Here is a 27,995-nt window from a genome sequence, read left to right as displayed (position 1 = left end):
AAAGCGTGGATCGTTTAGCATACATTGACCTACAGCGTCTTTATTGTACAAAAATGTCAGATTCCAGGCCGCCGTCCCGCTCCTCAGCGAGCGATTGAGATGTTTCCACTCACTTGGAACGAACGACTCAAACGACTCTCCACGGCTTTTCACTATCTCATAGTGGAGGAAGCTCGGAAGTAGGACAGGAACTTGAAGCACAGGCTCACCACAAAGTACCAGATGTTCCGTGCCATCTGAGAGCGGGCGATGAAGATGCGCCAAATGAGGACCAGCAGGATGCCGTTGAAGGTGTAGCGGATGTTCCTCAGCCTGCAAAAGTGGGAAGATGAACTGTGGATCTTCTCCGATTCATGAGGTGAGAAGGACTTACTTGTTGAGGTGCTTGCGTGCGGCAGGCAGCCCTGAGAGCTCCTCGTTGAGTACGTACTTCTTGGTACCCATGCAGTAACTTTCCATGTACTCCGCCCAGTGCAGCTGACGGACGTCAAAGTTAAATACCTGCAGTGGCGCCACGGATAAACGGCAAAGGTGAGGAACGTGAGGAACATTCATTTCAAGCCAGCTCTTTATGGGCCTGCAAGCAAAGCACAGCAGGCCCATACTACTGTTCCAAATGTACTCTTATCATTAAAATTGTATCTTATTATGCTACCGCTAATGCTAGCTTTGTATTATTTTTTTAATAATTGTATTATTATTTTATTTTTAAGGAAATTATGTAATTTTTATAGGTAGGCACTATTATTCTAGGTATCAGCATGCTAATGTTAGCATTGCTAGCATGGCAATTCAGCATAATAGCATTTTTAGCCATTTTCATAGATGCACACTATTATGGTATATGTTAACATGCTAACTTTAGCATTGTTAAAGTTAGCATGTTAACATGCTAACTTTAGCATTGTTAACATGCTGACATTAGCATACTAGAAATGTTTTTGCCATAGGTAGGCACTATTACGCTAGTATCAGCATGCTACTGTTAGCATCGGTAACATGCCAATTCAGCATAATTGCATTTTTAGCCATTTTCATAGGTGCACACTATTATGGTATGTGTTAACATGCTAACTTTAGCATTGTTAACATGCTGACATTAGCATACTAGAATTTTTTTTGAATTGTGAATATAACTTAAACAGACACTGAACACTATCATGCTAATATTAGCATGCTAGCAATGCTAACTGCTATGTATATGCTAACATGCTAACTTTAGCATTGTTAACATGCTGACATTAGCATACTAGAAATGTTTTTGCCATAGGTAGGCACTATTACGCTAGTATCAGCATGCTACTGTTAGCATCGGTAGCATGCCAATTCAGCATAATTGCATTTTTAGCCACTTTCATAGGTGCACACTATTATGGTATGTGTTAACATGCTAACTTTAGCATTGTTAACATGCTGGCATTAGCATACTAGAATTTTTTGTGAATTGTGAATATGAACTCAAACAGACACTGAACACTATCATGCTAATATTAGCATGCTAGCAATGCTAACTGCTATCATTAGCGTAGCAACAATGGCAAAGTTTTGCCATTTTCGCAGGTGCGCACTATTATGGTAGGTTTTAACATGCCAATGTTAGCATTGTTAACATGCTGACATTAGCATACAAGACATCGTTTTGCCATTATTGTGATTAACTTAAGCAGACACGTATCACTATCATGCTAATGTTAGCATGCAAACATTAGCTTAGTAGCATGTTTTGCCATTTACATACCAGGAGCACACTATTATGGTATGTGTTATCATGCTAACTTTAGCATTGTGAACATGCTGACATTAGCATACTAGTTTTTACATACTACTACATACTACTTTTGCCATAGGTAGGCACTATTATGCTAGTATCAGCATGCTAATGTTAGCATTGCTAGCATGCCAATTCGGCATAATAGCATTTTTAGCCATTTTCATAGGTGCACACGATTACGGTATGTGTTAACATGCTAACTTTAGCATTGTTATCATGCTGATGCAATGTTTTTGCCATTTTGGGGAATATGAACTTAAGCAGACACTTAACACTATCATGTTAATGTTAGCATGCGAGCAATGCTAACATGCTAGCAATGCTAACATGCTGGAAATGCTAACATGCTGGAAATGCTAACATGCTAGCAATGCTAACATGCTAGCAATGCTAAAATGCTGGCAATGCTAACAATGCTAGCAATGCTAAAATGCTGGCAATGCTAACAATGCTAACGTGCTAGCAATGCTAACGTGCTAGCAATGCTAAAATGCTGGCAATGCTAGCAATGCTAACATGCTAGCAATGCTAACATGCTAGCAATGCTAAAATGCTGGCAATGCTAACATGCTGGCAATGCTAACATGTTAGCATGCTAGCAATGCTAACGTGCTAGCAATGCTAACATGCTAGCAATGCTAACATGCTAGCAATGCTAACATGCTAGCAATGCTAACATGCTAGCAATGCTAACTGCTGACATTAGCATAGCAACAATCATTTTCACTGGTGTGCACTATTATGGTAGGGTCTTACCTTTTTATCCTCGGGGCTCATGTGGGCCATCAACATGGCGACGTTGTCGGTGTTCCACAGCCACGAGTGACTGGTGAAATATTCCAGCACCATCATGGCTTTATGGAGGCGGCCGATGGTCTTCATCATCCTTGCACAGGGCGGGAGAGTCAATGAATGAGGCGGGACGGGGGGGAGAGGGGGGGTAGGAGTGGTGTTACAAATGGTACAAACGAGGGTGGGGTTAGGGTGAGGAGGGGGAATGCGGTGGCCAGAAGAAGCGTGGTGAGCGAGGAAGAGACGGTGAGCAACATAAAAACAAGTGATGCTACGTTTTGACGGCCATGATTGGACTACACGGAAATTAAATCTGTTTCTACCTTTTCCCTTCTTTAGTAATCAGCAGTAGAACATAGGGTAAGTTTCAGGGAAATATCAGTTCCCAACTAAAAAAAAGCGACAAATCCAGCTGAAATATCTGAACGAGTATACCAATGTAAACAACAGCAAAAAAGGCTGTGCTGCATTCAAATATTGTTTACAAATATAACAGCAAACTAATTTTCGCACCTAATTTAATTTAATTGAATTTAATTGTGATGGAAAAAATCTGCATCGGCTCGAAAAAAACCGTATCGTTGTTATCATTGTCATTTTTTCATGTAAATTGAGGGAGCAAAAGCAGTATCGGCCGCAAATATTGGCCCATGCAATATCGGCCATCGGCTAAAGGTGATGAGAAAAAAAAAACGGTATCGGCTCAAAAAAAAAAATATCGGTCGATCCTTACTTGACACCTGGAATATTTGTTATCATTGTCTTTTTTCATATAAATAAAGCAGTATCGGCTACAAATATCAGCCCAAGCTAAATCGGCCATCCACTAAGGGTGATGAAAAAAAATCGGTATCGGCTCGAAAAAAAAATATCGGTCGATCCTTACTTGAGACCTGGAATATTTGTTATCATTGTTATTTTTTCATGTAAATTGAGGGAGCAACAACAGTATCGGCTACAAATATTGGCTAAAGGTGATGGAAAAAAATCGGTATTGGCATCGGCTCGAAAAAATAAACATATCGGTCGATCCTTACTTGAGACCTGGAATATTTGTTATCATTGTCATTTTTTCATGTAAATTGAGGGAGCAAAAGCAGTATCGGCCGCAAATATCGGCCCATGCAAAATCAGCCATCGGCTAAGGGTGATGGGGAAAAAAATCGGTATCGGCTCGAAAAAAAATATCGGTCGATCCTTACTTGAGACCTGGAATATTTGTTATCATTGTCATTTTTTCATGTAAATTGAGGGAGCAAAAGCAGTATCGGCCACAAATATCGGCCCAAGCAAAATCGGCCATCGGCGAAGGGTGATGGAAAAAAATTGATATCGACTCGAAAAAAAAATCGGTCGATCCTTACTTGAGACCTGGAATATTTGTTATCATTGTCTTTTTTCATATAAATTTAGGGAGCAAAAGCAGTATCGGCTACAAATATCGGCCATCGGCTAAGGGTGATGGAAAAAAATCGGCACGAAAAAAACCATATCGGTCGATCCTTACTTGAGTCCTGGAATATTTGTTATAATTGTCATTTTGTCATGTAAATTGGGGGAGCAAAAGCAGTATCGGCCACAAATATCGGCTAAGGGTGATAGAAAAAAATCTGTATCGGCTCGAAAAAAAACCCCATATCGGTCGATCCTTACTTGAGACCTGGAATATTTGTTATCATTGTCATTTTTTCATGTAAATTGAGGGACCAAAGGCAGTATCGGCTACAAATATCGGCTAAGGGTGATGGAAAAAAATCTGTATCGGCTCGAAAAAAATCGGTCGATCCTTACTTGAGACCTAGAATATTTGTTATCATTGTTATTTTTTCATGTAAATTGAGGGTACAAAAGCAGTATCGGCTACAAATATCGGCCATCGGCTAAGGGTGATGGAAAAAAATCGGTATCGGCTCGAAAAAAATCAGTCAATCTTTACTTGAGACCTGGAATATTTGTTATCATTGTCATTTTTTCATATAAATTGAGGGAGCAAAAGCAGTATCGGCTACAAATATCGACCAACGGCTAAGGGTGATGGAAAAAAATCGGTATCGGCTCGAAAAAAATCGGTCGATCCTTACTTGAGACCTAGAATATTTGTTATCATTGTTATTTTTTCATGTAAATTGAGGGAGCAAAAGCAATATCGGCTACAAATATCGGCCATCGGCTAAGGGTGATGGAAAAAAATCGGTATCGGCTCGAAAAAAATCGGTCGATCCTTACTTGAGACCTAGAATATTTGTTATCATTGTTATTTTTTCATATAAATTGAGGGTGCAAAAGCAGTATCGGCCACAAATATCGACCAACGGCTAAGGGTGATGGAAAAAATCGGTATCGGCTCGAAAAAAAAATCGGTCGATCCTTACTTGAGACCTAGAATATTTGTTATCATTGTTATTTTTTCATGTAAATTGAGGGTGCAAAAGCAGTATCGGCTACAAATATCGACCATCGGTTAAGGGTGATGGGAAAAAATCGGTATCAGCTCGGAAAAAATCAGCCGATCCTTACTTGGGACCTGGAATATTTGTTATGATTGTCATTTTTTCATGTAAATTGAGGGAGCAAAATCAGTATCGGCCACAAATATCGGCTAAGGGTGATGGGAAAAAATCGGTATCGGCTCAAAAAAATATCGGTGGATCCTTACTTGAGACCTGGAATATTTGTTATCATTGTCATTTTTTCATGTAAACTTATGTAGCAAAAGCAGTATCGGCCAAGCTAAATCGGCTAAGGGTGATGGAAAAAAATCGGTATCGGCTCGAAAAAAAATTCGGTCGATCCTTACTTGAGACCTGGAATATTTGTTATCATTGTCATTTTTTTCATGTAAATTGAGGGAGCAAAATCAGTATCGGCCACAAATATCGGCTAAGGGTGATGGGAAAAAATCGGTATATCGGCTCGAAAAAAATCGGTCTATCCTTACTTGAGACCTAGAATATTTGTTATCATTGTTATTTTTTCATGTAAATTGAGGGTACAAAAGCAGTATCGGCTACAAATATCGACCAACGGCTAAGGGTGATGGGAAAAAATCGGTATCGGCTCGAAAAAAATCGGTCGATCCTTACTTGAGACCTGGAATATTTGTTATCATTGTTATTTTTTCATGTAAATTGAGAGAGAAAAAGCAATATCGGCTACAAATATCGGCCATCGGCTAAGGGTGATGGAAAAAAATCGGTATCGGCTCGAAAAAAATCGGTCGATCCTTACTTGAGACCAAGAATATTTGTTATCATTGTTATTTTTTCATGTAAATTGAGGGAGCAAAATCAGTATCGGCCACAAATATCGGCTAAGGGTGATGGGAAAAAATCGGTATCGGCTCAAAAAAAATATCGGTGGATCCTTACTTGAGACCTGGAATATTTGTTATCATTGTTATTTTTTCATGTAAATTTATGTAGCAAAAGCAGTATCGGCCAAGCTAAATCGGCTAAGGGTGATGGAAAAAAATCGGTATCGGTCGATCCCTAGTCTAGACCATGAGGGAGGGAAAGGGTGGACACATGTGGGCGACCTTACCGAGGCTTTCGGCCCGTTAGCCTGAGATAGCCGTCATAGACGAGCGCTGGCATTGTGTGGCTGACGGCGGTCCAGTATTGATTAGTAAAAGCGTTGGAGCGCAGATTGACATTGGGCCTTCTGAAAGCCTGCTCTACAGGATTGCTCTTGAAGCTCATGTTTATACAGTTCTCTGCAGGAGGAACGAAAGACATGACAAACAGGATGTCATCATCCCGACGCTAAGATCATACAGAGCGCAGCGCCATCGACGTCGGATCTTTGGCGGTTGACGAAGTCAGCATCAGCAGGTAAGCGAGGCGTTTAGAAGCATGGTCACCTGAGTCGGGTTTCCAAAGCAAGTACTCGGAAAAATACCCGGAAGAATCCCCCAGCATGCATTGGAAACAAGCCGTGTCATCCATCTTGAACGAGCAGCGCCACACATGCAGATGTTACCACACAGTAGCCGACAGGAAGTGCGTGGGGGGTCGGGGGGGGTGAGAGAGGGGGGGGGGGGGGGGTTACGGCGGTGCTCGTTGAGGTTACCTGGGCTCCCGTCCAATCAGCCTGAGGTACACGTCGTAGAGGAAGGCCGGAGCTTTGTGGCTCACAGCGATCCAGTACTGATTGATCAGGTGATTGGACGTGAGATTTACATTGGGGCGACGGAACGCCTGCTCGAGGGGGTTCCTCTTGAAAGTCGATATTACATGGTATTCTAAAAAAAAACAAAAACAACAAAAAAAACAACAAAAAAAACAAGATTTGGGAGGTTTACAATCAGTACAACTGTTACATTTGTTCACTTCCTGCTTTCCTAAAAATTTTTTTTGTTTTTTTTTATTTTATTAAATTAAATTATTATTTAAATAATAAAACTAACTAATTTATTATTAAATTAATTAATAAATGTAATGGAATTATTATTAAATTATTAAATCAAATTATTAATTAATTAAATTTTTTGGTGTGTGCCGTTTTTGTTTTATTTTGATTTTTTAATAAAATTAAATTATTATTTAATGAATAAGTTTAATTAAATTTAATTATTAATAATTTTAATTAAATTAATTAATTTTTAAATTTTTTGTGATGTGCCGAAGTATGAAGTGATATGACCATACAAAGACATAATGGGTACTTTTACAATCAGTAACGGTTACATTTGTTCACTTCCTGCTTTCCTAATATAGTTTAAGTTTTTTTTGTTTTACTTTTATTTTTTTATGAAATTGAATTATAATTTAATTAATTCATAAATGGAATTATTTAATCAATGTAACTAAATTATTAATTTAATTTAATTTAATTTAATGATATTTTTGGCTAATTGGTTATTTTTAGCCTTATGTATTATTTTAGCTGTTTGAAGATGAACTATATCCACAAGTTATGGAAAATTATGAGGAAAAATAATGTCATTTTAGTGGAATACAGTGGAAATATTCAAGAAAAAAATGTTTTTTTTTAAATCTCGAGTCTTAAAAAAAGCACAGAAAAGGGAAATAAATGTTTTAATAAATAAATTAAAATATTTAATAATAAATAAATACATTTTTGCTATTGAATATTTGAACATTTGGACTTTGTTAGCGCTTTTGCTAACCGTGGAGTAAATAAAAGTTAGTCAGACTTCAACACGAAAATTCAAATCTTTCCTTCAGCTGTGATTCGCTAAAAAAAACCCAAACAAACGTAAACAAAAGAAGTCAGGATTCGGATGAAACGGGCGAACAAAACCTGCTGAATTCGTAACGAGACGCCGTGATGCGATTGGCTGATGAAGAGGAGGATTAAAGGCGGGCTTATGTTTGTGTTGCAACGTACCAACTTGTCCCCAGTGGAAGGGGTTGATGCCACCGGTAGTGCAGTTGTACACCAGGATGGATTTGGGCCTGCAGTGAAGGCGGCAACGTGAATTAGGAGCGTACACACACACACACACACACGCTTTCTCACCTGTTACTTCTCCGAGACCCCGAGTACCAGGCGGCAGCCAGCGTGGCGTTGATGACGACATCTACGGGTACCAGATCAGCCACGGCGTCGTTAGACGCTCTCATCGTGCGGAGGATCCCTTTTCCCGCCTGTTGGGGGAAATATATGAAACATATGATATATAAATACATATATGAAATATACGAAAAATAACAAAAATAATGTCAAAATATTGAGGGAAAAAATCTTAAAATATGACGAGATTAAACTTGTAATATTATAAGGAATAATTATTTTATTTTAGTGGCATAGAGTGGAAATATTTAAGAAAAAATTTTGTCCCCCCACCCCCCGAGTCGTAATATTTAAAAAAAAAAAGTTTTTTTAAATGTAATTATAACTTTAATAAATTTTTTATTAATAATTTTTTAATTATATAAAATTTTTATAATATATTTTTGTATAATTGTTAGGAAATTGAGGTTGAGGAAGAAGGTTAAATTATAACGATTATAAATTATTAATACTAGAATATGATGGGAATAAAATCAGAACATTATGAATTTTTTTGCAAAAACATGGTCAAATTATTGAGGGAAAATTTCTTAAAATATTTCAAGATTAAACTTGTAATATTATGAGGAATAATAATTTTATTTTAGTGGCATAGAGTGGAAATATTTTAGGAATTTTTTTTTCTAAAGTTGTATTAATTTTTGGGAAATTTTTAGGAAATTGAGGTCGGGGAAGAAGGTTAAATCATAACGATTACAAATTATTAATACTAGAATATGATGGGAATAAGGTCAATGTATTATGGGAATAAAATCAAAACATTATGAAAATAAAATTTGTAAGGAATACTTCAGTAGAAAGTTGAAAAACTGAAAAAACATGGTCAAAATATTGAGAGAAATATTCTTAAAATATTACAAGTTTAAACTTGTAATATTATGCCGAATAATAATTTTATTTTAGTGGCATAGTGTGGAAATATTTTAGAAAAAAAAATTGTAATAAAGTCGTAATAATTTTTTGGAAACTTTTAGGAAATTAAAATATTACAAGATTAAACTTTTTAATTAATTTAATTAATTTAATTAATTTAATTTTAGTGGCATACTGTGGAAATATTTTAGAAAAAAAATCGTAATAAAGTCGTAATACTTTTTTGGAAACTTTTAGGAAATTCAAATATTACAAGATTAAACTTTTTATTTAATTTTATTTAATTTAATTAATTTTATTTTAGTGGCATAGAGTGGAAATATTTTAGAAAAAAATTGTTTTCCCTAACCTTCTTCCCCGACCTCAATTTCCTAAAAATTTCCCAAAAATTATTTTGACTTGGGGGGGAGCAAAAACATTTTTTCTAAAATATTTCCACTCTATGCCACTAAAATAAAATTATTATTCCTCATAATATTCCTCATAATATTACAAGTTTAATCTTGTAATATTTAAGAATCTTTCTACTGAAGTAATCTTTGCAAATGTTATTTTCATAATGTTATGATTTTATTCCCAAAATACTTTGACCTTATTCCCATCATATTCTAGTATTAATAATTTATATAATTATATAATATAATTTTTCCCTCAATATTTTGACATTATTTTTGTTATTTTTCCTTTCTAGTATTAATAATTTATAATTGTTATAATTTAACCTTCTCCAACCTCAATTTCCTAACAATGATAAAAAAATATTCTAAAAATTGTATATACTTACAAAAATTATTTATAAAAATTATAATTATTTTAAAAAATTATTTTAAAAAAATATTACGACTCGGGGGGATTGATTTTATTTTTTATGATTTTATTCCCAAAATACTTTGACCTTATTCCCATCATATTCTAGTATTAATAATTTATAATGGTTATAATTTAACCTTCTTCTCCAACCTCAATTTCCTAACAATGATACAGAAATCTTATAAAAATTTTATATAATTAAAAAAATATTAGTTAAAAAATTGTTACAATTTTAATTATATTTAAAAAATATTAAAAAAAATATTACAACTCGGGGGGAAATATTTCCACTCTATTACACTAAAATAAAATAATTATTCCTTATAATATTACAAGATTAATCTCATATTTTAAGAATTTTTCCCTCAATATTTTGACATTATTTTTGTTATTTTTCCTTTCTAGTATTAATAATTTATAATTGTTATAATTTAACCTTCTTCTCCAACCTCAATTTCCTAACAATGATAAAAAAATATTCTAAAAATTTTATATACTTACAAAAATTATTTATAAAAATTATAATTATTTAAAAAAAATATTTTGAAAAATATTACGACTCGGGGGGATTGATTTTATTTTTTATGATTTTATTCCCAAAATACTTTGACCTTATTCCCATCATATTCTAGTATTAATAATTTATAATGGTTATAATTTAACCTTCTTCTCCAACCTCAATTTCCTAACAATGATACAAAAATATTATAAAAATTTTATATAATTAAAAAAATATTAGTTAAAAAATTGTTACAATTTTAATTATATTTAAAAAATATAAAAAAAAATATTACAACTTGGGGGGAAATATTTCCACTCTATTACACTAAAATAAAATAATTATTCCTTATAATATTACAAGTTTAATCTCATATTTTAAGAATTTTTCCCTCAATATTTTGACATTATTTTTGTTATTTTTCCTTTCTAGTATTAATAATTTATAATTGTTATAATTTAACCTTCTTCTCCAACCTCAATTTCCTAACAATGATAAAAAAATATTATAAAAAATTTATATACTTACAAAAATTATTTATAAAAATTATAATTATTTTAAAAAATTATTTTAAAAAATATTACGACTCGGGGGGATTTTTTTTCCTTAAATATTTCCACTCTATGCCACTAAAATAATTCTATTATTCCTTTTAATATTACAAGTTTAATCCCTCAATATTTTGACATTATTTTTGTTATTTTTCCTTTTTAACCTTCTTCTCCGACCTCAATTTCATCAAAATTATTACGACTTGTTTGAGAGAAGGATTGGGAATGCTGGGCAACATTCCAAAAAAAAGTGTACTTCCCCTTTAATAATCTCCTAAGTAGTCGCTAGGAAGAAATACTTACAGCGATGAATATTCCACTGGGTCCGTTGAAGTTGTCGATCCAACCCTGAAAGCCAGTCGGAATATTTGAGTGTCCGAAGGAGCGGGAATGTCGAACGTGAAGAGAAACTGACCGGGAAGGGTTCCTTCCAGCTGGCCCCCACAATGGACGGCCTGACGATGGCGACGTTGAGTTCTCCGGCTTCCTGCTGGACCAGGTACTCGGCCAGCGCTTTGGTGTAGGTGTAGGTGTTGGGACGCCGCCCGATCAGCTTGGGGGTCAGAGTGGACACCAGCTCGTCGTCCATCCAGCTGGGGGACCAAACCGAAACATGGAAAATCCAAGGGGCGGGGCTTAAACGTGCAGACGCAACAGATTGTTTGCACCAAAGAGGTTCACCATTAATGTTTAACATGGCGCCATGGAAAGCCGCTCATATGGAAAATCGGGAACACACGGCCGGAATCATGCTACTCAATGATTGTCGTTTATTCCCGGTAGTGGAACCTAACCTGCTTCCGAGTGCTCAAAGTGCCCTGCTCAATAGGCCCCAGGCGGTCCTGAGCGCTCCTCGTGTGTTACATGCTGGTGTGTTACTATACTGGTGTGTTACTATACTGGTGTGTTACTATACTGGTGTGTTACATACTGGTGTGTTAATATACTGGTGTGTTAATATACTGGTGTGTTACATACCGGTGTGTTACATACTAGTGTGTTAATATACTGGTGTGTTACATACTAGTGTGTTAATATACTGGTGTGTTACATACTGGTGTGTTACATACTGGTGTGTTACATACCGGTGTGTTACATACCGGTGTGTTACATACTAGTGTGTTAATATACTGGTGTGTTACATACTGGTGTGTTACATACTAGTGTGTTACATACTAGTGTGTTAATATACTGGTGTGTTACATACTGGTGTGTTAATATACTGGTGTGTTAATATACTGGTGTGTTACTATACTGGTGTGTTACTATACTGGTGTGTTACATACTGGTGTGTTAATATACTGGTGTGTTAATATACTGGTGTGTTAATATACTGGTGTGTTACATACCGGTGTGTTACATACTAGTGTGTTAATATACTGGTGTGTTACATACTAGTGTGTTAATATACTGGTGTGTTACATACTGGTGTGTTACATACCGGTGTGTTACATACCGGTGTGTTACATACTAGTGTGTTAATATACTGGTGTGTTACATACTAGTGTGTTACATACTAGTGTGTTAATATACTGGTGTGTTACATACTGGTGTGTTAATATACTGGTGTGTTAATATACTGGTGTGTTACATACTGGTGTGTTACATACTGGTGTGTTAATATACTGGTGCGTTACTATACTGGTGCGTTACATACCGGTGGGTTAATATACTGGTGGGTTAATATACTGGTGGGTTAATATACTGGTGTGTTAATATACTGGTGTGTTACATACTGGTGTGTTAATATACTGGTGTGTTACATACCGGTGTGTTAATATACTGGTGTGTTACATACTGGTGTGTTACATACTGGTGTGTTACATACTGGTGTGTTACATACTGGTGTGTTACATACTGGTGTGTTAATATACCGGTGTGTTAATATACCGGTGTGTTACATACCGGTGTGTTACATACTAGTGTGTTAATATACTGGTGTGTTACATACTAGTGTGTTAATATACTGGTGTGTTACATACTGGTGTGTTAATATACCGGTGTGTTAATATACCGGTGTGTTACATACCGGTGTGTTACATACCGGTGTGTTACATACCGGTGTGTTAATATACTGGTGTGTTACATACTGGTGTGTTACATACTAGTGTGTTAATATACTGGTGTGTTACATACTGGTGTGTTAATATACTGGTGTGTTAATATACTGGTGTGTTAATATACTGGTGTGTTACATACTGGTGTGTTACATACTGGTGTGTTAATATACTGGTGTGTTACATACTGGTGTGTTAATATACTGGTGTGTTAATATACTGGTGTGTTACTATACTGGTGTGTTACTATACTGGTGTGTTACTATACTGGTGTGTTACTATACTGGTGTTTTAATATACTGGTGTGTTAATATACTGGTGTGTTAATATACTGGTGTGTTAATATACTGGTGTGTTAATATACCGGTGTGTTAATATACCGGTGTGTTAATATACCGGTGTGTTAATATACCGGTGTGTTAATATACCGGTGTGTTAATATACTGGTGTGTTAATATACTGGTGTGTTAATATACTGGTGTGTTACATACTGGTGTGTTAATATACTGGTGTGTTAATATACTGGTGTGTTAATATACTGGTGTGTTAATATACTGGTGTGTTACTATACTGGTGTGTTACTATACTGGTGTGTTACTACACTGGTGTGTTACTATACTGGTGTGTTAATATACCGGTGTGTTAATATACCGGTGTGTTAATATACCGGTATGTTAAAATACCGGTGTGTTAAAATACCGGTGTGTTACATACTGGTGTGTTACATACTGGTGTGTTAATATACTGGTGTGTTACTATACTGGTGTGTTACTATACTGGTGTGTTACTATACTGGTGTGTTAATATACTGGTGTGTTACTATACTGGTGTGTTACTACACTGGTGTGTTACTACACTGGTGTGTTAATATACTGGTGTGTTAATATACTGGTGTGTTAATATACTGGTGTGTTAATATACCGGTATGTTAAAATACCGGTGTGTTAAAATACCGGTGTGTTACATACTGGTGTGTTACATACTGGTGTGTTACATACTGGTGTGTTAATATACTGGTGTGTTACATACCGGTGTGTTAATATACTGGTGTGTTAATATACTGGTGTGTTAATATACCGGTGTGTTAATATACTGGTGTGTTACATACTGGTGTGTTACTATACTGGTGTGTTAATATACTGGTGTGTTAATATACTGGTGTGTTACATACTGGTGTGTTACTATACTGGTGTGTTAATATACTGGTGTGTTAATATACTGGTGTGTTAATATACTGGTGTGTTAATGGGTGGGTGGGTGGGATACTGGTGTTGTTAATGGGTGGGTGGGTGGGATACTGGTGTGTTAATATACTGGTGTGTTAATATACTGGTGTGTTAATATACTGGTGTGTTAATATACTGGTGTGTTAATGGGTGGGTGGGATACTGGTGTGTTAATATACTGGTGTGTTAATATACTGGTGTGTTAATGGGTGGGTGGGTGGGATACTGGTGTGTTAATATACTGGTGTGTTAATATACTGGTGTGTTAATATACTGGTGTGTTAATATACTGGTGTGTTAATGGGTGGGTGGGTGGGATACTGGTGTGTTAATATACTGGTGTGTTAATATACTGGTGTGTTAATGGGTGGGTGGGTGGGATACTGGTGTGTTAATATACTGGTGTGTTAATATACTGGTGTGTTAATATACTGGTGTGTTAATATACTGGTGTGTTAATATACTGGTGTGTTAATATACTGGTGTGTTAATGGGTGGGTGGGTGGGATACTGGTGTGTTAATATACTGGTGTGTTAATATACTGGTGTGTTAATATACTGGTGTGTTAATATACTGGTGTGTTAATATACTGGTGTGTTAATATACTGGTGTGTTACTATACTGGTGTGTCAATATACTGGTGTGTCAATATACTGGTGTGTCAATATACTGGTGTGTTAATATACTGGTGTGTTAATGGGTGGGTGGGTGGATGGATGGATGGATGGATAGATAGATAGAGATTGAGAGATAGATGATAGATAGATAGATAGATAGCGAGAGAGACAGATAGAGAGCAATAGAGAAAGAGAGAGAGAGAGCGATAGACAGAGGGAGATAGAGAGATAGAGAAATAAAGAGAGCGATAGAGAATATATATTTAATATTTCTTGAATATTTCAAGACTTTGCTGCTAAAATGAGCTAATTAGTTACCATTGTCTTTTCCTTTTCCTGCTGGATTTCTTCCTAGAAGTTTTTTTCTTGGAACGTTATTTCAGAATTCCTACTACTAGAATGACGACGAGAATAGCTGAACTAAAATGTTGACGTTGTCCCAAGTCCACTTACTCCAGGGCGTCAATGAGCTTGACATAGTCGACAGGAGGAGGGTACACCGTTTCCTCAATCAGCTCCCGATCACAGTTGGCGTACGCCGTGGAAACGTGGATGAACACTTCCAGGTGCTTCATCTTCTGGCCCAGGGCCAGCATCTTCCGAGTGGCCAAGACGTTGAGCTGCATGGCGTCTCTGGGAGCAAACACACACACAAAAGCTACGTTACTATCTTTACAATCATGTTCAATTCTATTTACAATGTCAATACAGAGTGTAAAGGTGACTATAGGGGTGTTATCTCATGTCTAGAGAGCTCTAATGTGGTTCAAAAGTGTATTTACTATGTAGTTTACTACGCTGTCCATGCCTTATGTTTACTATATTGGGTAATAGGAGTGTAACTGTGACTATAGGGGTGTTATTTCAAGTCAAGAGAGCTCTAATCATGAGAGTGTAAAGGTGATTATAGGGGTGTTATCTCATGTCTAGAGAGCTCTAATCATGTTAAAAAGTCTATTTAGAAGGTGGTAAACATGTTTTTTCCATCTTATTTTCTCTTATTATGTCTACTATATTAGGTATTAGGAGTGTAAAGGTGACTATAGGGGTGTTATTTCGTGTCTAGAGGGCTCTAATAATGTTAAAAAGTGTATTTAGAAGGTGGTAAACAATTTCTTTCCATCTTATTTTCTCTTATTATGTCTACTATATTGGGTACTGGGAGTGTAAAGGTAACTATAGGGGTGTTATTTCATGTCTAGAGGGCTCTAATGTGGTTCAAAAGTGTATTTACTATGTAGTTTACTACGCTGTCCATGCCTTATGTTTACTATATTGGGTAATAGGAGTGTAACTGTGACTATAGGGGTGTTATTTCATGTCAAGAGAGCTCTAATCATGTTCAAATCTATTTACAATGTCAATACAGAGTGTAAAGGTGATTATAGGGGTGTTATCTCATGTCTAGAGAGCTCTAAGCATGTTAAAAAGTCTATTTAGAAGGTGGTAAACATGTTTTTTCCATCTTATTTTCTCTTATTATGTCTACTATATTAGGTATTAGGAGTGTAAAGGTGACTATAGGGGTGTTATTTCATGTGTAGAGGGCTCTAATAATGTTAAAAAGTGTATTTAGAAGGTGGTAAACAATTTCTTTCCATCTTATTTTCTCTTATTATGTCTACTATATTAGGTATTAGGAGTGTAAAGGTAACTATAGGGGTGTTATTTCATGTCTAGAGGGCTCTAATGTGGTTCAAAAGTGTATTTACTATGTAGTTTACTACGCTGTCCATGCCTTATGTTTACTATATTGGGTAATAGGAGTGTAACTGTGACTATAGGGGTGTTATTTCATGTCAAGAGAGCTCTAATCATGTTCAAATCTATTTACAATGTCAATACAGAGTGTAAAGGTGACTATAGGGGTGTTATCTCATGTCTAGAGAGCTCTAATCATGTTAAAAAGTGTATTTAGAAGGTGGTAAACATGTCTTTTCCATCTTATTTTCTCTTATTATGTCTACTATATTAGGTATTAGGAGTGTAAAGGTGACTATAGGGGTGTTATTTCATGTCTAGAGGGCTCTATTGTGGTTCAAAAGTGTATTTACTATGTAGTTTACTACGCTGCCCATGCCTTATGTTTACTATATTGGGTAATAGGAGTGTAACTGTGACTATAGGGGTGTTATTTCATGTCAAGAGAGCTCTAATCATGTTCAAATCTATTTACAATGTCAATACAGAGTGTAAAGCTGACTATAGGGGTGTTATTTTATGTCTAGTGGGCTCTAATCATGTTAAAAAAGTATTTACTATGTAATTAAAATGCTGTCCATGTCTTATTATGTCTACTATATTGGGTAATAGGAGTTTAACAGTGACTATAGGGGTGTTATTTCATGTCAAGAGAGCTCTAATCATGTTCAAAAGTGTATTCAAAAAGTGTAAACAGATTTTCTGTCTTATTTTATCTTATTATGTCTACTATAATTGGATAATAGGAGTGTAAAAGTGACTATAGGGATGTTATTTCATGTCTGGAGGGCTCTAATGTGCTTCAAAAGTGTATTGGTAGGAGTGTAGTGGATTTAGAAGGTGGTAAACAAGTTTCTTAGGTCTTATTTTGTCTACTATATTGGGTAATAGGAGTGTAAAGGTGACTATAGGGCTGTTATTTCATGTCACGAGAGCTCTAATCATATCCAAAAGTGTATTTAGAAGGTGATAAACAGATTTTCTGTCTTATTTTCTCTTATTATGTCTACTATAATTGGATAATAGGAGTGTAAAGGTGACTATAGGGGAGTTATTTCATGTCTGGAGGGCTCTAATCATGCTCGAAAGTGGATTTAGGTGGAAAACAAGTTTCTAATGTCTTATTTTGTTTACTATATTGGATAATAGGAGTGTAAAGGTGACTATAGGGTTGTTATTCCATGCCTAGAGAGCTCTAATGTGCTTCAAAAGTGTATTTACTATGTAGTTAACACGCTTTCCATGTCTTACTATGTCTACTATATTGCGCAATAGGAGTGTAAAGGTAACTATAGGGGTGTTATTTCATGTCAAAAGAGCTCTAATCCTGTTCAAAAGTGTATTTAGAAGGTGTAAACAAGTTTCCTATGTCTACAATATTGGATAATAGGAGTGTAAATGTGACTATAGGGGTGTTATTTCATGTGTAGAGGGCTCTAATGTGGTTCAAAAATGTATTTACCGTGTAGTTAACACACTTTCCATGTCTTATTATGTCTACTATATTGGGTAATAGGAGTGTAAAGGTGACTATAGGGGTGTTATTTCATGTCTAGAGGGCTCTAATAATGTTAAAAAGTGTATTTAGAAAGTGTAAACAAGTTTCCTATGTCTGAGGGACGGACTAGTATTTCCAGCCACTCTGAGGCCACCAGTTGAGGATCCAAGGCGTCGTGTCAAGTTGAGCAAACATGAATAAATGCAGGCATTCACCCGTCACACGTTATTCATTCATTCTATCAATCTTTGCACAAGCAAACGAGACGCAACAGCAGTTGGTCTACACAAAAGGTAGACAAATAAAACAGCTCACTGGAGTGGACCATTGACGCCAACCATGGCGGCACGTTAAGGTCCTTAATATTTGGACTTTATTCTCCTCAAATGGTTTGTTCCATTCCTGCAGTTTTTCATCTTGCCATGATAAAAGGTATTTTTGGAATCGAACTCACTTGAGCGGCTCATTGAAGCGAATGGTGGCGGCACAGTGGAAGACGATGTGGATGCGTTCGGCCAGCAAGCTCTGCTCCTCCTTGCTCAGATCCAACTCTGGCTTGGTCAGGTCGCTATCCACGGCCACGATCTTCTCGGCGAAGCACGGCTGCTCATCTCGCAACCTGTCAAACAACTACGGGGGGGGGGGGATACTTCATTCATCAAGTTTGTTATGAAGCGTTTGAAAATAATGGTCTATAATGGACTATAGGGGTGCTATTTCATGTCTAGAGGGCTCTAATCATGTTCAAAAGTGTATTTAGAAGATGTAAACAAGTTTCCTGTGTCTTAATTTGTCTTTTTATGTCTACTATATTGGATAATAGGAGTGTAAAGATGACTATAGGGGTGTTATTTCATGTCTACAGGGCTCTAATCATGTTCAAAAGTGTATTTAGAAGGTGTAAACAAGTTTCCTGTGTCTTATTTTGTCTTATTATGTCTACTATGTTGGATAATAAGAGTGTAAAGGTGACTATAGGGGTGTTATTTCATGTCTAGAAGACTCTAATCATGCTTGAAAGAGGTAAACAAAAGGTGGTAAACAAGTTATCCGTCTTATTTTCTCTTATTATGTCTACTATATTGGATAATAGGAGTATAAAGGTGACTATAGGGGTGTTATTTCATGTCTAGAAGGCTCTAATCATGTTCAAAAGTGTATTTAGAAAGTGTAAACAAGTTTCCTATGTCTTATTTTCTCTTATTATGTCTACCATAATTGGGTATTGGAGTGTAAAGGTGAATATAGGGATGCTATTTCATGTCTAGAGGGCTCTAATGATGTTAAAAGGTGTATTTATAAGGTGGTAAACGGGTTTTCTCTGTCTTATTTTCTCTTATTATGTCTACTAGATTGGGTAATAGGAGTGTAAAGGTGACTATAGGGGTGTTATTTCATGTCTAGAGGGCTCTAATGTGGTTCAAAAGTGTATTTAGAAGGTGTAAACAAGTTTCCTATGTCTTATTTTCTCTTATTATGTCTACTATATTGGGTAATTGGAGTGTAAAGGTGACTATAGGGGTGTTATTTCACGTCTAGAGGGCTCTAATTATGTTTAAAAGAATATTTATGAGGTAGTAAACAGGTTTTTATGTCTTTTTATGATCCCCATCTCTGATAGAAAATGCTCCTCTTACCTTGCAGCTGACCATGTCAGCAACACGGGCCTGGGGGTCCTGACCAGCCTTGGATCGTACCATCACGTAGACAGCATGAACTCCTGGGCAGGACCTCAGCAGCTTCTCCAGCATCACCTTGGGGGAAGGAAAGGGTGGAACGTGGCTTTCAGAGGTCAAGGCCGGGGTGTGGTGATGCGGACATGATGTGACGCGTTTTGGATCTCCGGTGGTTTCCTACGATTTTTGGAGTTCGGAGTGTCTGTGAATGCACCTCGCGGTAAAATGGTGGACACCTTCCCATGTTTGGTGCTCGCCTGCTAATTGTGAGTGGAGTGTAAATATGAAGAGTGTTTTAGACACAATTATGGAACAGATTTGTTGTGTTTCAATTTGTTCATTTAAAATAGAATAATTAAAATAAATAAATAATGAATACAATTAATTAATTGTAAATTTAAACATTTGTATTATTTTTATAAAATTATATGGATGTATATATATATCAGTAAAAATATACTGTGCACATAAAAAAACGTACCAATAATAACATTAATAATAATTTCTGTGTCTTATTATGTCTACAATATTGGATAATAGGAGTGTAAATGTGACTATAGGGGTGTTATTTCATGTCTAGAGGGCTCTAATCATGTTAAAAAAAGTGTATTTAGAAGGTGGTAAACAGGTTTTTAGGGCTTAGTTTCAGTTATTATGTTTACTATATTGGGCAAAAAGAGTGTAAAGGTGACTATAGGGGTGTTATTTCATGTCTACAGGGCTCTAATCGTGTTAAAAAGTGTATTTAGAAGATCGTAAACATTTTTTAGGGCTTAGTTTCAGTTATTATGTTTACTATATTGGGTAAAAGAGCGTAAAGGTGACTATAGGGGTGCTATTTCATGTGTAGGGGGCTCTAATCATGTTAAAAAGTGTATTTAGAAGATGTAAACAAGTTTCCTGTGTCTTAATTTGTCTTTTTATGTCTACTATATTGGATAATAGGAGAGTAAAGGTGACTGTAGGGGTGTTATTTCATGTACAAATAATAAAATTATTCATAATAATAATTATTATTATTATAGGGGTGTTATTTCATGTTAAGAGAGCTCTAATCATGTTCAAAAGTGTATTTAGAAGGTGTAAACAAGTTTCCTGTGTCTTATTTTAATAATAATAATAATAATATTAAATATTACAATAAAATAATAAAAATAATAAAATTTCTAGTCAAGTTTATTAAAATGAAAAATTAATCTGCAATTAATAAACAATGCCTGTGTTAAAATTTAGCATTTTAATATTCAGTTTCTCAAATCAAATGTTCAGCATAAAAAAATCAGTTGACAAAATTCAAACACAAAACATCGAGTTGAATAAATTCAGCGTAAAATAAAAAAAAATTTTGATAATAAGGAAAAAAAAAAACCTTCGTGCAAGTTTAGCATGCTCTCAGGCATGCTAAACTATGATAGTTCCAAATCAAATGTGTTTTTGTTCATGTTATGAAATATATATATATGTATTTATGTATATGAAATAATAATATCAACAACACGTTGCTTTAAATGTGCTCTACCTTTCCCATGAAGCCAGTTGCCCCGGTCATCAGCACATTCTTCCCCGCGTAGTATTCTGGGATGTTCATCATGTCCGCTTGCCGTCGCTCAACTCCTCACTACGGGGGGGGGGGGGGGGGGGTGTTAGAAACACACACACAATAATAAATCATATTTGACAGCAGACAGTGTTGTGATTCATAACAACATAACAGAACTAGGACGCGATGAGGGGGAAAAAAACCTCGTGAAGCTTTGGGACTCCAGCCCACCACAGCGAGAGCCGTTATACACAACGTAGCCCAATGTAATGAGCGTCAAAAGAAGCACTCGGGGGAACTAAGTCAACTAACAAGTCAACGATTATTTCTTAGCATGTCTGCTACATTAGCTGCAGGGTTTCCCTGGGGATTGTTGAAGCTGTGGTGGTGGGCTGCGTGGGATGGCGCCATGTTTGAATAAAAAAAAATACATTTAATTGAAAATAAATTAATTTAAATAAATAAATAAATAATAATAAAATAATAAAAATAAATTGAAAATAAATACAATAAATTGAAAAAATAAAATAAATGGAAAACAAATAAAATAAATTGAATAAAAAATATTACATTGTGCACATAAAAACGGACAAATAATAAAATTAATAATCAAAATAATAATAAAATAATAATAAAATAAAAACAACATTTCAAGTCAAGTTTATTCAAATGAAAAATGTATTATTTTAATTTCTTAGCATGTCTGCTACATTAGCTGCAGGGTTTCCCCAAGGATAAAAAATAAATAAATTGAAAATAAATTAATAAAAAATATAAATTAATAAATAAATGATAACAATAAAATAATAATTATATATTACTTTACTATAATAATATAATAATAATATTATAATAATGAAATAATAAAATAAATTGAAAATAAATACAATAAATTGAATAAAAAATATTACGCCATGTTTGAATAAAAATTAAAAATAAATTAATAAATAATAATAATAAATAAATACATAATAACAATAAAATAATACAATATAATAATAATAATATAATAATAATGAAAAATTTAAAATAAAATAAATTGAATAAAAAATACATTGTGCACATAAAAAACTGACAAATAATAAAATCAATAATAAAATAAATAATAAAATAATAACAATGAATTAAAATAAAAATAACAATTCAATTCAAGTTTATTAAAATGAAACATTTATCCGCAATTAATAAACAATACAGTCTTAATATTCAGTTTCTCAAATCAAATATTTACTTATTTAAATATATATTTATTTACATTTATTTAAATATTTATTTATATTTAAATTTTATTTTATAAAAAAAAAAAAAAAAAAAATCAGTTGACAAAATTCAACCTTTTCACGCTGGCTTTGCCTTCACCTGGAAATCAAACAGAGCGTTGCGTAAGGAAATTCATCATCGAGGCTTGTTGCTGTGCATGCGGGTTTTTTTTCGTGTGTTCAGTAAACACACCACGACGGGACATGGATTGAAATAGAGAAATAGGCGGCCATTGCAAGAGACAATATACAACTGTGAGAAAAGGGGAAGATGGTTTCAAGTTCCCCTTTATAGACAAAACCAAGCAGGAAAAGCTCCAGTGAGCATGTGCAGTAGCGGCAAACACGGCTTGCCATGAGTGAGTTACTATAGCAGCGTGTCGCTCCGTCCCCGCTGGGTGGGATGAACATTTCTGTGATGACTAACAAGGACGCCACATGATGCAAACCTCCGGCTCCTCCACTCACAACGCCAACGACCGCGGCTGTGATTCGCCGTTGGCAGCACACGTCGTCCGCGGCGACGCCGGACAGTCGCACAAACACAACAACTTGACAACGCAAATCAGCAACAATGATAAGGTAGCGACCCGGAACTCATGAGCAATGTTGTGGCACATTACCAGAAAAGCAACATACGCGGTTGTAGTACATTACCAGGAAAGCAACATATGCGGTTGTAGTACATTACCAGGAAGGCAACATATGCGGTTGTAGTACATTACCAGAAAAGCAACATACGCGGTTGTAGTACATTACCAGGAAGGCAACATATGCGGTTGTAGTACATTACCAGAAAAGCAACATACGCGGTTGTAGTACATTACCAGGAAAGCAGCATGTGCGGTTGTAGCACATTACCAGAAAAGCACCAGGCGCGGTTGTAGTACATTACCAGGAAAGCAGCATGTGCGGTTGTAGCAAATTACCAGAAAAGCACCAGGTGCGGTTGTAGCACATTACCAGAAAAGCAGCATGTGTGTTTGTAGCACATTACCAGAAAAGCACCATGCACGGTTGTAGTACATTTCCAGGAAAGCACCAGGTGCGGTTGTACCACATTACCAGAAAAACAGCATGTGCAGTTGTAGCAAATTACCCGAAAAGCAGCATGCACGGTTGTAGCACATTACCAGAAAAGCACCAGGTGCGGTTGTAGCACATTACCAGGAAAGCAGCATGTGCGGTTGTAGCACATTACCAGGAAAGTAGCATGTGCGGTTGTAGCAAATTACCCGGAAAGCAGCATGCGCGGTTGTAGTACATTACCAGAAAAGCAGCATTTGCGGTTGTAGCACATTACCAGAAAAGCAGCATGCGCGGTTGTAGCAAATTACCCGAAAAGCACCATGTGTGGTTGTAACACATTACCAGAAAAGCACCAAGTGCGGTTGTAGCACATTACCAGAAAAGCAGCATGTGTGTTTGTAGCACATTACCAGAAAAGCACCATGCACGGTTGTAGTACATTTCCAGGAAAGCACCAGGTGCGGTTGTACCACATTACCAGAAAAACAGCATGTGCGGTTGTAGCAAATTACCCGAAAAGCAGCATGCACGATTGTAGCACATTACCAGAGAAACAGCATGCATGGTTGTAGTACATTACCAGAAAAGCACCAATTGCGGTTGTAGCAAATTACCCAAAAAGGAGCATATGCGGTTGTAGTACATTACCCGAAAAGCACCATGCACGGTTGTAGCACATTACCAGAAAAGCAGCATGTGTGGTTGTAGCAAATTACCCGAAAAGCAGCATGCACGGTTGTAGCACATTACCAGAAAAGCAGCATGCACGGTTGTAGTACATTACCAGAAAAGCAGCATGCACGGTTGTAGTACATTACCAGAAAAGCAGCATGCACGGTTGTAGCACATTACCAGAAAAGCAGCATGCGCGGTTGTAGCAAATTACCCGAAAAGCACCATGTGTGGTTGTAGCACATTACCAGAAAAGCACCAGGTGCGGTTGTAGCACATTACCAGAAAAGCAGCATGTGTGGTTGTAGCACATTACCAGAAAAGCACCATGCACGGTTGTAGTACATTTCCAGGAAAGCACCAGGTGCGGTTGTAGCACATTACCAGAAAAACAGCATGTGCAGTTGTAGCAAATTACCCGAAAAGCAGCATGCACGGTTGTAGCACATTACCAGAAAAGCACCAGGTGCGGTTGTAGCACATTACCAGGAAAGCAGCATGTGCGGTTGTAGCACATTACCAGGAAAGTAGCATGCGCGGTTGTAACAAATTACCCAGAAAAGCAACATACGCGATTGTAGTACATTACCAGGAAAGCAGCATGTGCGGGTGTAGCGAATTACCCGCAAAGCAGCATGTGTGGTTGTAGCACATTACCAGAAAAGCAGCATGTGTGGTTGTAGCACATTACCAGAAAAGCACCAGTCGCGGTTGTAGCACATTACCAGAAAAGCCCCAAGCGTACCTTATCATTTGACAAGTGCCTAAGGTTCACCAGAGACCCGGAGAGTGTGACCCCAAATATGCTGCACCTTGCTGGGCCAAGCCAGCTGGATCCTCTCCCTCCGTACTTTGGTTCTCTTGACCTCCGTAGCGGCACACCGGCTGCTTGGAGCATGTGCCCGAATACAGTGCACCATACTGGGCCACAGCAGGTTGCTCCCTCCCCTTCATTCTCCTGACATTAGAACTCTTTCTGCAACCTCATTTTTTCAAAAATTGCAACTTTAGTCGTTGTTTTGATTGTTTTTTTTAATAATATTAGGATTTAAATGTATATTTTTTCATGAATTATACTGTAGTATGTCGTAATATTCACTATTACAGTATTTTTTTTTACAACGTTTTTCCTCTTAATATTTTTGACTTTATTATTGTAAAATTGCTGATTTCTTCCATTTTTTTCCATAAAATTCCAACTTTAGTCGTTTTTTTTAAATATAATATTAGGATTTAAATGTATATTTTTTCTTGAATTATACTGTAATATGCCGTAATATTCTCTATTACAGTATTCTCATTTTTTACTACTGTTTTCCTCTTAATATTTTTTACTTTATTCTTGTAAAATTATCGATTTATTTTTTTTTTTTCCTCTTAATATTTTTGACTTTATTGTAAAATTCCTGATTTCTTCCCTTTTTTCCATAAAATTGTGACTTTTTTTCCTCTCAATATTTTTGACTTTATTCTTGTATAATGACTGATTTCTTCAATTTTTTTCCTCTTAATATTTTTGACTTTATTCTTGTAAAATTACTGATTTCTTCATTTTTTTTCCATAAAATTGCAACTTGGTTGTTTTGGGTTTTTTTAAATATTAGGATTTAAATGTATATTTTTTCATGAAATATACTGTAATATGCCGTTATATTCTCTATTACAGTATTCTCATTTTTTTACTCTTAATATTTTTGACTTTATTCTTATAAAATTACTGATTTTTTTTTTCCATAAAATTGCAACTTTAGTCGTTTTGTTAGTTTTTTTTTAATTGCAACTTTTTTCTCTCAATATTTTGGACTTTATTCTTGTAAAATTACGTATTTCTCCCATTTTTTCCCATAAAATTGCAACTTGGTTGTTTTTGGGTTTTTTTAATATTAGGATTTAAATGTATATTTTTTCATGAAATATACTGTAATATGCCGTAATATTCTCTATTACAGTATTCTCATTTTTTTACTCTTAATATTTTTGATTTTATTCTTAGAAAATTACTGATTTATTTTTTATTTTTTTCCATAAAATTGCAACTTTTTTCTCTCAATATTTTGGACTTTATTCTTGTAAAATTATGGATTTCTTCCATTTTTTTCCCATAAAATTGCAACTTTTTTCTGTCAATATTTTTTACTTTATTCTTGTAAAATTACTGATTTCTTTTATTTTTTTCCATAAAATTGTAACTTTCTTCTGTTAATATTTTTTACTTTATTCTTGTAAAATTACCAATTTCTTTTATTTTTTTCCAAAAAATTTCAACTTTTTTCTGTCAATATTTTTGACTTTATTCTTGTAAAATTACAGATTTCTTCAATTTTTTTCCATAAAATTGCAACTTTTTTCCTCTTAATATTTTTGACTTTATTCTTGTAAAATTACCGATTTCTTTTTTTTTTGCATAAAATTGCAAATTTGTTGTTTTGTTTTTTTTTAAATGTTAGGATTTAAATGTATATTTTTACATTAATTATACTGTAATATGCCATAATATTTTCTATTACAGTATTCTCAATTTTTTACAACTTTTTTCCTCTTAATATTTTTGACTTTATTCTTGTAAAATTGCCGATTGGTTTAATTTTTTTTTCATAAGATTGCAACTTTTTTTCTCTAAATATTTTTGACTTTATTCTTGTAAAATGACTGATTTCTTCCATTTTTTCCCATAAAATTGCAACTTTTTTCTGTTAATATTTTTTTTACTTTATTCTTGTAAAATTACCGATTTCTTTTATTTTTTTCCATAAAACTGCAACTTTTTTCTCTCGATATTTTGGATTTATTCTTGTAAAAAAAGAACACGAGGGCTGCAGTTTGGACACCCCTTCATGTGAAAAATGCATTTTTGTGCATGCGGACCCGGCTGGAGTTAGTCGGACGAGTTAGTGGTACAAAAATAAAAGGTAGCACGATGACCGTGTTCGCCTGCTGTAAGGAAGGAAGGAAGGAAGGAAAGAAAGAAGCATTTGACATAAAAGCGTGGTGTCATCATAATCACATTGTTGCCCCCCCTTGCCCCCCCCCCCTTCTCCCCCGTGGACGTCGCCCATAGAAACACGAAATGGCAAACCAATAAAAAGTTGCAGTTGAACCAAATTAGCTTTTTAGCTGTTAGCCGCACACACAAAACTTAAAGATCTGATTGACGGTAAAAGTTTTACCGCTCGGAGATAAAAAAAAAAGGCGCTCAAGTCTGCTACGAGAAAGGAGACGCTAAAAATGTTACTCTCCTGTTTTATCGCCATTGCCGCCGAGTCAACGGCGGGGATTGAACATGGTCTTTTTCGCTGCAAACCAAGCTTGTACATACCCGAAGACGGCGGCTGCAAACGTGCCGGGGTTATCGATAAGTCTATCGATAAACGACGTTCCGTCCGGTTCGTGTAGGAGAGTAGAACTAGCACCGCTAAATTGCAGGGTGGAGACTCACGAGGAAGGCGCTCCTAGGAGGGGGCGTGGAGCTGCGTAGTGACGTCACGGGAACAGAGAGCTAATTTACAAACAGGAGGTCTCACTCCGGAGTAGCTACACGGATCAGCTAGCTTACTGTTTACTAACTTGACGGCGATGTCGCGGATTTGAGTGTGATATTAAAACATGTCAGTACAAGAAGTAAAAGGTGTGGACGATAACTGCCGATACATGTTTGGCAGGTTTTGGCTCATTTAGCCTGCGGACTTGAACGGGAGAGGGCTTGTTCGGTTATTAGCTTCATTAGCTTCATCACGTTAAAAGTACCAATACTAATACTAATACTAATGAGAAGATGAATACTCGGGACAAGATTTTTAAATGTGTTCATGTTTCACATAAGGACTGTGAAAAAAAGTGCAGTTCCCCTTTAAATATACATTTTTATTGAATATTTCTACTTTGTGCTAA

General features: G+C 35.6%; 1 protein-coding gene across 2 annotated transcripts; it reads right to left on the bottom strand.

Annotated features, from left to right (window-relative positions):
- Positions 1-6: 6 nt before the first annotated feature.
- On the bottom strand, positions 7-27,917 carry far1 (fatty acyl CoA reductase 1). Of its 2 annotated transcripts, none has more exons than XM_078791095.1 (13): positions 27,424-27,917; positions 21,127-21,225; positions 19,569-19,685; positions 18,386-18,561; positions 15,186-15,365; positions 11,247-11,424; positions 11,135-11,179; positions 8,045-8,172; positions 7,913-7,980; positions 6,104-6,275; positions 2,528-2,657; positions 374-501; positions 7-312 (listed from the first exon to the last, which is right to left on the bottom strand). In XM_078791095.1, exons 2-13 carry the CDS (start codon positions 21,196-21,198, stop codon positions 153-155), a joined length of 1,554 nt encoding a protein of 517 aa, XP_078647221.1. In that variant the 5' UTR covers positions 21,199-21,225; positions 27,424-27,917; the 3' UTR covers positions 7-152. The 2 variants fall into 2 exon arrangements, with proteins under 2 accessions (XP_078647221.1, XP_057942349.2); XM_058086366.2 differs by lacking the exon at positions 6,104-6,275 and adding an exon at positions 6,632-6,803 and having other exon boundaries at positions 27,424-27,914.
- Between the last annotated feature and the right edge of the window lie 78 nt (positions 27,918-27,995).

The sequence above is a fragment of the Doryrhamphus excisus genome, linkage group LG6 (genome assembly GCF_037039965.1).
Source record: "Doryrhamphus excisus strain RoL-2023G ecotype Guam linkage group LG6, RoL_Dexc_Guam_v1.1, whole genome shotgun sequence".
Taxonomy (NCBI): domain Eukaryota; kingdom Metazoa; phylum Chordata; class Actinopteri; order Syngnathiformes; family Syngnathidae; genus Doryrhamphus; species Doryrhamphus excisus.
This window is presented reverse-complemented; position numbering and strand designations above follow the sequence as displayed.

Bases quoted from the DNA above. Each gene is read 5' to 3' on its own strand.
- far1 (XM_078791095.1), bottom strand. From the start codon at position 21,198: ATGATGAACATCCCAGAATACTACGCGGGGAAGAATGTGCTGATGACC. The intron at 18,562-19,568 runs GTAAGAGGAGCA...CCCCCCCCGTAG, and splicing joins CTGACATGGTCAGCTGCAAG to TTGTTTGACAGGTTGCGAGA. The intron at 15,366-18,385 runs GTGAGTTCGATT...GTTTGCTCCCAG, and splicing joins CGCTTCAATGAGCCGCTCAA to AGACGCCATGCAGCTCAACG.